At 36.1% G+C, this 11,077-nt stretch overlaps 2 protein-coding genes across 2 annotated transcripts; one reads left to right on the top strand and one right to left on the bottom strand.

The window, feature by feature from the left end:
- Positions 1-1,191: 1,191 nt before the first annotated feature.
- On the bottom strand, positions 1,192-6,055 carry LOC134275098 (dolichol kinase-like). Its single transcript, XM_062757349.1, has 12 exons — positions 5,877-6,055; positions 5,568-5,676; positions 5,016-5,086; positions 4,655-4,795; positions 4,383-4,546; positions 4,203-4,259; positions 3,898-4,089; positions 3,492-3,707; positions 3,239-3,392; positions 3,049-3,159; positions 1,782-1,859; positions 1,192-1,571 (listed from the first exon to the last, which is right to left on the bottom strand). Exons 1-12 carry the CDS (start codon positions 5,983-5,985, stop codon positions 1,426-1,428), a joined length of 1,548 nt encoding a protein of 515 aa, XP_062613333.1. The 5' UTR covers positions 5,986-6,055; the 3' UTR covers positions 1,192-1,425.
- Positions 6,056-7,189: 1,134 nt separating this feature from the next.
- On the top strand, positions 7,190-11,072 carry LOC134275097 (type I iodothyronine deiodinase-like). The gene is made up of 2 exons (XM_062757348.1): positions 7,190-7,292; positions 9,827-11,072. The coding sequence occupies exon 2, from the start codon at positions 9,827-9,829 to the stop codon at positions 10,559-10,561; it is 735 nt and encodes a 244-aa protein (XP_062613332.1). The 5' UTR covers positions 7,190-7,292; the 3' UTR covers positions 10,562-11,072.
- Positions 11,073-11,077: the final 5 nt, after the last annotated feature.

Genomic DNA, 11,077 nt, shown 5'->3' with positions numbered 1-11,077 from the left:
GAACATGCTCTTGCGTATCGAATGAACTGAGATATATAAACTCCTTATGCAGGTGATGAAGGTATTTTGCTGCATAAGTAAGGGAAGTTCAAGTCATCACGTTAATCATAGAACTTTGTTGTTAGATTACCATTAATGTCTATTCAAGTAATATATCCAAATATGAAATAGATGTGTCAGACTCTGTGGTATCTTTTTTCTCATGCTCAGCAGGATATATCGTATCGACATAGGAATGGAAATTACCATGGTTAATTGACAATATGCTGTCGATATATCTAAATGTCGAGTTAAGAGCCACAGCAAGTGTTTCCTTCTTATCACGCATCAGATTTTGCAAAAATTCTGCTTCATATGAATACAAAAATAGGTCTGCTAATAAGGGGGCGCCATTGGCAAAAGTAAATTTACAAGTTCCATTTTTATTGAAAAAGCAGCTGTCAATGATATCAAAAACCCTGGACTTTAATTTATCGTGGGAAATTGTTGTTTATAAAGTTGACAAGTCGTAAGTTTTTACGCTGTTGATTTTGTACATCGTCGGTAACCCACGGGTGATTCACGTCGATTCTCTCTTTGAGGAAGCTTGCGGACTCAAAACCCGTGGTTTGCGACGATGATTTTGGTATAATCTTGTGATTTCAAATTGTCCATAGTTCCTTGGATTTTTTAAGTATCTGATTTACACCAAAATTTGAATATATTGTTGTACAGTACTCTTGAAGTTTCTCCTTCACGGATATCCCTCTTGAAGTGTCTCCTTCACTACTTTTAATATCTTTGTGAGGAGTAAACAAAAAGAATTGGTTGAACATTAAATATTTTACTGGAATCCTCTATGTATCTTTGTTTGTAAGGATTCTTATGAAGTTTCAGAATCCAATATATACATATGGTAGTTCAAATTCATTTTGGTTCTTTGGAATATTAAAAATATTCAAAACTGACATATGATTTTGAAGACTTTCTTCCTTTGAAAGGGAACTATGAGTATAAGTTGGATTACCACTTGTAGAATTTAATCTAAGTTCTAAATTTTGATCTGACTCTTATTTCGGGTATCCCAGAGCAAAACATGTATTCTACCAATATAAACATATAGGAGGCTGGGGGTATCATTTAGTGAGCTAAGTGCTCACAGTACCTCTAGTTGTCTTTTTTTAGCATTTTGACAGTGTTCAAAAGCTTAAATCAATGTCTGAGCAAATTTTAATATTTGAAGCTCATCAAGTTACATAAATGTATAATTATCAACAAACATAAACAATTTTATTTCTGGTATTTGATCACAGCACAATATGCAGGTATCCCTCTGCACCAATTGCTCTATCATTCACATGATTAGAGCTGCCTGGAATTAGACTTAAAATAATCACCAGCACAATAACATTGAGCCTGTGTTTTTCATTTTTAATTAAGTTTTTGTCATGACTTCAGAGTGATCAACAGATTATACATAAACAAAGGAAGCACATGATTGTCTATTTGTGATGTGGTGGCCTCAAGAAGGGAAGTAACTGAGATGATTCCAGCCACGGATAGAAAATGATTGTGTAAAACCCCACCTGGAACTATCAAATACAATCATTGTCAACATGTTAACTCATTTGAAATATGTGCAAAACTAACTGTAATTACAATTTAAGAGGCAAATTACTAATTTATATAATATTAACTCTGAAAAATAGTTATAATAAGGGTTTGTTTGTTGTTTGCAAATAATTTGGGATCGAATGTTAAAAATCTTTTATCACTCCTTTAATATTTATATATAAACTTACTGAAGTGACCCAACATGAATATAAAAATGAGCTGGAATATAATGGAAGCTGCAGTCCCTTCAACTGACTTCTGACTTCCTACAAAGAGGAGGAAAAATAATACCAACAAGAGGCCCAGGGGCCACAGCGCTCACCTGAGCACATCAGGCTTAAATTTACTCCACCCCCCCCCACCCCCCAGGCGTTCATCATTTGAACAAACTAGAATCTACACTACCTGAGGATGATTCCACATGAGTTTCATCTCTCCTGGCCCAGTGGTTCTGGAGAAGAAGATTTTTAAAGATTTTTCCTATATATTCCTATGTAAAACTTGGGTCAGCCATTTTGGCCCCACCTTTGCCCCGGGGGGTCATGATTTGAACAAACTGAAATCTGCTCTACCTGAGGATGATTCCACATGAGTTTCATCTTTCCTGGTCCAGTGGTTCTGGAGAAGAAGATTTTTAAAGATTTTTCCTATATATTCCTATGTAAAACTTGGGTCGGCCATTTTGGCCCCACCTTTGCCCCGGGGGGTCATGATTTGAACAAACTGAAATCTGCTCTACCTGAGGATGATTCCACATGAGTTTCATCTTTCCTGGCCCAGTGGTTCTGGAGAAAAAGATTTTTAAAGATTTTTCCTATATATTCCTATGTAAAACTCGTGTCGGCCATTTTGGCCCCACCCTTGCCCTGGGGGTCATGATTTGAACAAACTTGAATCCACACTACCTGAGGATGATTCCACATGAGTTTCATCTTTCCTGGCCCAGTGGTACTGGAGAAGAAGATTTTAAAAGATTTTTCCTATATATTCCTATGTAAAACTTGGGTCGGCCATTTTGGCCCCACCCTTGCCCCGGGGGTCATGATTTGAACAAACTTGAATCTACACTACCTGAGGATGCTTCCACATGTGTTTCATCTTTCCTGGCCCAGCGGTTCTGGAGAAGAAGATTTTTTAAAAATGCCATAAATTTTTCACAAATTCATAATTATCTCCCCTTGGAAGGGGGCGTGGCCCTTCATTTGAACAAACTTGATTCCCCTTCACCCAAGGATACTTTGTGCCAAGTTTGGTTGAAATTGGCCCAGTGGTTCTTGAGAAGAAGATGAAAATGTGAAAAGTTTACACCGACGCCGACGACAACGACGACGACAGACGACGGACAAATTTTGATCAGAAAAGCTCACTTGAGCCTTCGGCTCAGGTGAGCTAATAAGAGGAAGATCAACATCTGAGACTACTAAAATAAGAAAAATCTCTTCCACTTTTATTTACCAAACATCTTATGCTTCCCAACCGCACTGCCAACAATAGAGGCCATGGTGTCTCCGACCCCAACGGACAAAACTCCAGCAAATAGTGGTAAGACATCGCTGAAATCACACCCTAGTAAACAGAGAATTGAAAACTGAAGTCTAAAGCAATCAGGAACATTAAACTGCATGGTATAACAGACAAATCGTACATTGGTATGTGTGGATCCAGAGAGGGAATGAGAGGCCACACAGAAGGTAAATAGGGGTCAGAACCAGCCTCCCTTCATCCTGAGAATCCAGAAACACAGAGTAACAGTCATGGAGGAATGGACCGAAGAAAGGGACCTCCAAGAGTCTCAGAGTCTGAAAATGAATATTACAATTGTGTGACAAAAATGTACAATATGCTGTATCAAACAAATATTTATAGCCTATACATGTAGTGATATTTATTATTGGTACCTCTGCTATAATCATGCATCCCAGAGCCACCCATGAAGCTGCAAACAACAGGGGTGCATCGTATATCAATCCTGGTACATACACACTAAGTATCAGGAAGTGGAATGCTTTCCGTACACTTGATGACCAGCTCTTGGACATTTTGTTGTTCTGGTTTATCACAGCAATGCCAAGACTGACGAGTACCAGGATGCTCCACCAACAAAGAAGGTAAACCTATAAATAATGGGTAGCAGTAACAGTGCTTGTTAATTCTTAAAATAAAAACAATAAAATGAACAAATATATGTATAATAGAGGTTCAATTTTCAACCATTTATACATGTAATATAATATATACACATACAATTGTAATTGTTGATTAGACTAAATCTAAAATACAGCATACATTCCTAACATGACTTACCCTGGTTTGAGACTGAGTTAGAAACAGGAATATTGCTCTGTAGGGGAGTGGTGTACCAAATAACTTGACTAAAATTGGCAAAACTACGGCTACAGCTGCCAGAGTATACGACAACACAAAACGCAGACCACTGTTATTGATGCGGATCACACAAATAAAAACAGTCCCTGACAACACTCCTACATAAGCTAACTGCAAAGAAAAAATATGTCAGTTCATTTACTAATAATTTTTTTTCTTCTTTTTTTATCATGAAAAAGTATAGCCTTCACATTGTGATAGATGCTGATTATAAGATAACTTACAAGTGGTATAGAGAGACTTGTGGGTAAACTTATGCTGTGAACACCTCTCCTCAATGCCTATAAAGAAATATGAATCAAATTTTGATATTCTTCTTTCTTCATTTAAACATAAAAATACAATTTTAATGGTTTACTGGAAATGTGCATTTTGAAAAGAAGATGAAAAGGTCATTCCCTTGCCTTGTATGAGATAACCAGTATGGGATATAGAGGGATGATCAATGTTTGCAAACAAACAGCTAACTCTCCCTCGGTGAAGGACTTTGGAAATGTAGCTGGTATTTTACCAAGCAGAATGTAAACAACAACACATAACAAAACAAACACTATTTGTTCTGGTCTTCCTGGAATCAAAATGAAAACTGTCAGTTTTGTTAGGATTTTAATTCTAATTGCAAGAAGTTTTGATAATGTGTACAGCATTTTGTCAACATCAGAAAATAAAATTGTACCTTTAGAAAGAAAGTCTTCCCTGAACCAGTACAGCAATCCAGCACAAGTTAACTGAGTGATAGTTGATGGATTAAAATGTACTAAAACTAACACCACAGACACCAGGCCCAACATCACTGGCATATTATCAACTTCTTTTTCTGTAAAAAATAAAGTAATCATTAAAATCTCATTCTACATAAGTGGCAATTCATAGAAGAATGAAGGTATCACCATCTGTTTTGAAGTCTACTTATTAATAAGTTTAAAATGAATTGTATAAATATGTTTCAAAACCAAGAGAACATTTACATACAATGTATTATACTATATGTAAAAATGTAAATAACGCAACCATATGTGATTTATCTTGTAACTTACGTAAAAAAGAGTTTGTTGTGAAAGCTAGTGGTATTAGTAAGCTACACCATAGTCCTGGATCACTCTTACTTCTGTTCAAACATCAGTGTACATGTAAATAGAATTCATTGAGTGACTTCACTATACATTATTACACTGAATGCATAAATTCTGTACTACTGTAATATAAGTAGTAAACTTACAACCTAACCTTTTATGATCTTGAAATTTTTCACAAATGAACATTATCATCTTAAAAACAGGCATTTGTTTTGTATACAGGGCATCCCCTATATATTTGTACCAAAAATAAGTATGTGGTGCCATGTTTGCAAAAAAATGCATGTGATCTGAAAGCAAGTCTGGCAGTGGATTATTTTACACGGATCATCCATATGGTGCAGTAAATTAGAACCAGGAAGCCAATGCAGAGTAAAGCAGAAGATTACCTCTAATTTGTTGAGGTTATTAGCTTAATGAAATGTTGCTATGAAATACTGCATCTTAGGTATATTGGAATCATGTGGCAAAATTATTTTGTTAAACGGTGTGAAAATAATGGTACACTTTTACCTGTAAATCTGTGGCTGTTTGGAGGCCCCTGTTGTCTCTGCAGCCTTTCTATGAATGACTGGGACAATTTGATGAAGGGACAGAAGAAGCATTAAACAAACCGTAAAGCCTGTTAAGAACAAATTACATGCAAGAATATTGCTTCAATAATCCAACATAAAAGGATTATTTTTTATTCAAGCTTGGACAGACGGGACATATTGAAAAGAATTTAGAAAGAAATAATAAAGCATAAAACATATTCTAAATTAATGTTAATTACTTCATACTTGCTTAGCCACATGTAAATTTTACATCAAAATAACATACCTAGAGTTTTAAAGTGGTGTGTTTCATTTATTGACTCTTGGTTCCAGAAAAAGCATATGTAACTGTAAAACCCAATGATCACGCCAGCTTCGAACATTTTGAACGCCATGTCTTCATAGGAAGGCGATAGGTGATGAAACTACGCCAACGTTCACGAAAACATACAGTAACGAATAGAAATGTTTCATGTTTTGGTTAAGCTCAAACTGGAAGTGTGAGGATTGCCAATAAAAAATAAACCATTCTGAACAATATTTTAACATCCGGAATATATATAGCTGCCGAACTGTAGCTCTCCGAAAAAAAAAAAATCGGAGAGCTACAGTTCTGCAGCTAGAATATATAAAGACATGTACATTCTTGCAAGTTTATAAGATTTTCAAATACAAGTACCCAATAAAAATTAGATTTTATTTCCTCCATTGGTAATCAACATGATCAACTCTTTGATTTACGTTCCCAGACGATATCATAGGTTTTCAGGAAAGCATACATATTTTTTGAATATTATTTGATTGGGTTGGGGGTGTAATTATTTAACTAAATATAAAAAAAAATCAAACATAAGGGCCAATAATAAATAATTAAATTAAAAAAGGTCAGTTCACATAAAACGAAATCGTTATCTGAATGTCCTCAATATCCATGGGCGTCGGAATCGGCAGAATCGGGAGGGGGCACTTTTTTTGCAAATATATGCATAATATAGGCATTGAAAATTGGGGTTTACCTTTTTTGTTGGATGAGCCCCCCCCTTTCAATTAGTGCTCCACTTTCAATACTTGCTTCCGACACCTATTGCTAAGATATCAAGAAACATACCCCAAAATATCTAAATGCAAAGAAAAGAAAACTTCCTGGAAAAAGATACCTTATAAAGGCCAAAACTTTTGTAAAATTAAAAAAAAAACATGAAACTCATTTTTTTCTGTATGTTAGTCATCAATATTGTACGTAAAGTCACATTTTTTCGTGGGGTCAATTTTTTTTAGGTTTGAGGAAGAAGAATTGGTTGGGGGGATTTTATTTCGTAGTTGGAGAAGCGTTGAGATGTAATACATTTGAAATTTTACATTTCGTGGCGGTCTTGAATTCCCTTAACAAAAACATCAAATATAAAACCCAAACGACATTTTTTAATAGTTCACACTATAAAGTAATCTAACAAGTTATCTAAGTAAAAGCCTGGAAAAGTTACTGTGACGGAATAACAACAGGACGAAATTTTATATTTTAAAAGGTAATACCATCATAATGGCCCAGCTGTTTCATTAAAAATATTTGCATGCCCTAAATATGCCTTCGTGTCAAGAAGGCATGATAGCAGAAAAGCAAACGTTTCTAAATCACGTGTCGGTCAACAGGTAGATAAAACTGGTGTTCGTCCAACGATGTCAATTTGCACAGAAAATTAAGGTATTTGTTTTTGTTTACATTTAATCATTTTGATGAATATAGAATAATGAAATCCTACGGGGGCTGCAGGGATTTGCAGAGTTGGGCAGGTTATAACGTGAAGTAACCTTAAAAGGTGACCTTAAATCCCTTCTCTCCGGGAAGCACGGGTAACTCGCAAGTTGTAAGATACAATAGAAAACAAAAGACCCAAAGGGCCTTAACGTTCACCTGAGTAAAATATATACAATGCTGAAGTAAAAAAATAAATCAAAATTCAAAGAACTGTACGTGGTCCCCCGTTTCGGTGTTTTAGTGCATAGGATGCAATTACATGTATTTATGGTATATTGTTTCAAATATGAACGCTCTGTCATATGCCATTAAAAAACACCAACGTTTTAATTTTTAAAATATTAGGTTAATCTTGAAGGTCAAGGTCAAAGGGTATGAAATTCAAACCATGCTCGGAAACATCGAGTCACAGGTAAAACACATGTCAAATATAAAATCCCCATCTCTTCTTAATTAAAAGTTTTAAGGAAAGATAACAATTTTGAAAAGAAGGTTAAACTTCAAGGTCAATGTATAGAAAGGTCTTGTCACAAGCTATAGAGATATTCAGTATGAAAGCTCTTTTTTCTCTCAAATGCTGTGAACAATTTAAAGTAATGTTAAAATTAAGTCAAGGTCACAGGGTCAAAAATACTCCGACAATATACTAGTACTTGGAAAGGCCGTATCACACGTAATGTACGTGAAATATGAAAGTCATATATCTCTTCTCATTCAAAAGTTATGACTAGGGTTTTAAGTTTTTGTAACAGACGGACAGAGTGACTTATGAAAAGATTAAATATCCCCTCGCTTTCGTGAAAGTGGGACGTGAACTGATTAGATGCGTTATAATGCCCAGAATTGCAAATTAGAGAAATAAGCAAATTCAAAGAAGTGCCCCCCCCCCCCCCGCTTTCGGTTTAGTCTTAGTGGATGGCATGCTATTATTGTCCCCCGCAAAAGCAAACGAACTAAATGCATTTTTTATGTGCAAAGGCACCTCCTTGTCAAATTGTGAACTTCATGTCCCTTGTGTCAGGGGGTCTGGTACGTATTACAGTGGAACTCTTTTGGTTATATACACAATGTAGTAAAAATACTGCAATATGGTTATTTCTTTGAAAATCTTTCTCTGCTCCTTAATTTTAAGCAAGCAATCTAAATGCATTGTAATGATGACCAAAGGCACCCTTTCGAAAAATGTAAAAAATAAATGGCCCAAGGACAGGGGTTCTCTGGTGTTAGGATGATCGAAGCTCTTTTGAATATGTATTGAAAATGTATACAAGTAAATCATTTGAAAATCTTCAACTAATTGCTTAATTAAGGACTAAGGCTCTATTTTCATAGCTCCATCATGGGATCTAGTGTTAAGGTGGCCCCGGGTTTGTGTTGAATCGACCATATAATTTTTTAAAATACATAATACTGTGATGGTGACAAATTCGAGCAAGCACAGGCAAGTAAATTGATCTTCTTTAAGATTTCTTATAGAGTACTAGACAATTTTGTTGACACTAATTCATTTTATTGTCTCCCGCTTTCGCGAAAGCGAGGGGAGATTATATCTCATATGTCTGTCTAGCTGTCCGTCTGTCACAAAAACTTTAAACTCTGTCATATCTTGAAATGAAAAGAGATATGGATTGTCATGTTTAATATGTACATTACGTGTAACAGTGATAAGACATTTCCAAATATACTTTGATTTTTGACGCCATGGCCATGACCTTGACCTACTTTTTAAAAAAAATTGAACATTATGTTTACTTTGTGATAGCTTTTGAAAGAGAAAAGATATGACTTTCACACTAAACAGGTATATTACCCGCGACCCACATTGAGCAGTGGTTACTGTTAGAGCATCTGTTCTAGCATCACGGAGTAAGGAGCTGATTCTTGCGTCGCTGGTTCGAATCTCACTGTGGGACGCGGAGACCGGTCCTTCGGATGAGACGGTATAAACCGAGGTCCCGTGTCGCAGAAGGTGCTGGTACGAAAAAGACCCCCCTGCTCAATGGTCCGAAGTGCCGAGTATAGGACTAAATGTGCAGCTCTCCACAGGCAAGTGACGTCTCCATATTTGTGAAAAATTCTCGAGAGTGACATTAAACAGCAAACAAAATATTACCCGCGACCATGCCTTTTTATTATAAATATACTAGTACTATGATTTTTTACCCTGTAACCTTGACCTTGAAGTTTTAGCTACTTTTCAAAAATAGAGATAGCGTGTTCATATTTCAAATAGTCTATATGTTCGTTTTCTTAATAAGCAGCAACAAATAAGAACATTAACAGTCTTCCTAACACTAGAACCTCTGACACTTGCACATTTTTACAATTTAGAAAAAGGCATCCTTACTCATCATTTGCTACCATCTCTTTCTTTTTGTCCCTTTTTTGGAAGGGGGGGGGAGGGTCTGCCTTGCTTGTCAAAGAATTTTAAAGACATACTGCTGAATAAATCAAATTGATATACCTGTCCTTTATTGTAGATGAGGTACTGTCTAAAAGTTATTTTGCGCCTCTTGCGCCTAATTCGATTTTCCTTCCAAGCAGCCTTTATGATCATGTTTGGAAAATATATTCCTTCTATCGACCAAACTATGTTCAGGGAATTTCGAGAAATAATGGCAGAGAGCTATCTTAAAGAAGACGACTGGAAGGATACAGTCTATACCTTTGCTCATTTAAGGGCAATGATAAGAAGCCGCCTTTTTGACGTTTTTCGGGAGGCGGAGCTACACGGTAAAGCTCCAGATGGTGACGTCATTACTTCTAATTTGGAGAAGAAACGTCTGCTTGAATTTGGCAGACAAAACAGACCACTTGTTATAAACTTTGGGAGCTGCACTTGACCCCCGTTCATGAAGAAGCTAGAGCATTTCAAGAAATTGATAGCTCGCTTTGGTCATGTGGCAGATTTTTTAATTGTGTACATTACAGAAGCACATCCCAGTGATGGGTGGAAGTTCAAAAACAATTTTGATATCAATAATCACACGGGGATTAATGATCGAATAAAGGCAGTAGAAACCTTAATGAAATATCAACCAAACTGTCCAGTCGTGGCAGATAATTTTTCAAATACATTGAATTACAAATATGGCGCCATGTACGAGCGTCTGTACATCGTCCTGGATGACGTGGTGGTGTATCTGGGAGAGAGGGGACCACAGGGTTACCACGTGGAGGAGGTGGAGGAATGGCTGACCGAGTATACGTCATAGATCAGCAAACACGTCATTTAGATAGCATATTGAATGTGACGGATTAGAACAAAACGAGTTCTGAATATCGCGAAGAATTTGAAAGTTTCTCTTAATTGTGTATATATATAATTCTCCCAATTGCGTCTGTTTGTTTGTAACCACGGTTTATCCAAAATGGTTCTAGGACTGCACATCAATCCGAGACCACTAACGTTGTAAACATTTTGTTAACTCCTAGCCTAGTACCGTATCTCATTCTGGGCGTTATTTAAAGTTTCTGTTTTGTGTTACATGTGTAAAAGATTGTTCTCATACAATAATTATAAAATGTTCGTATAAAATAATTTGCAACTCATCAATGTAGCGTTTCCTTCCTGAAAGTACATTACAAAGGTTGACTGACTGTGATAGCGTTTATGACAAAGTCCTTGAAAACCTTTAGACGAGGACTTATTGAATTTTTACTGCTATCATGTGATTGTATATATATCTTCGTATATGTACCTTGTATTAAAATGTTTGAAATCTGAATAA

Source organism: Saccostrea cucullata, unplaced genomic scaffold (genome assembly GCF_032062105.1).
Source record: "Saccostrea cucullata isolate Sc308-1 unplaced genomic scaffold, CSIRO_AGI_Scuc_v1 ctg6648, whole genome shotgun sequence".
Taxonomy (NCBI): Eukaryota; Metazoa; Mollusca; class Bivalvia; order Ostreida; family Ostreidae; genus Saccostrea; species Saccostrea cuccullata.
Note: the sequence above shows the minus strand (reverse complement) of the source record. Positions and strands in the feature narration are given on the sequence as shown.

What these genes read in the sequence shown, in the direction of transcription:
- LOC134275098 (XM_062757349.1), bottom strand. Translation starts at nt 5,985, where the DNA reads ATGGCGTTCAAAATGTTCGAAGCTGGCGTGATCATTGGGTTTTACAGT. An exon ending in TACTGGTTATCTCATACAAG is followed by an intron (nt 4,260 to 4,382) that starts GCAAGGGAATGA and finishes ATTTCTTTATAG; the next exon opens with GCATTGAGGAGAGGTGTTCA. An exon ending in CAAGTCTCTCTATACCACTT is followed by an intron (nt 4,090 to 4,202) that starts GTAAGTTATCTT and finishes TTTTCTTTGCAG; the next exon opens with TTAGCTTATGTAGGAGTGTT.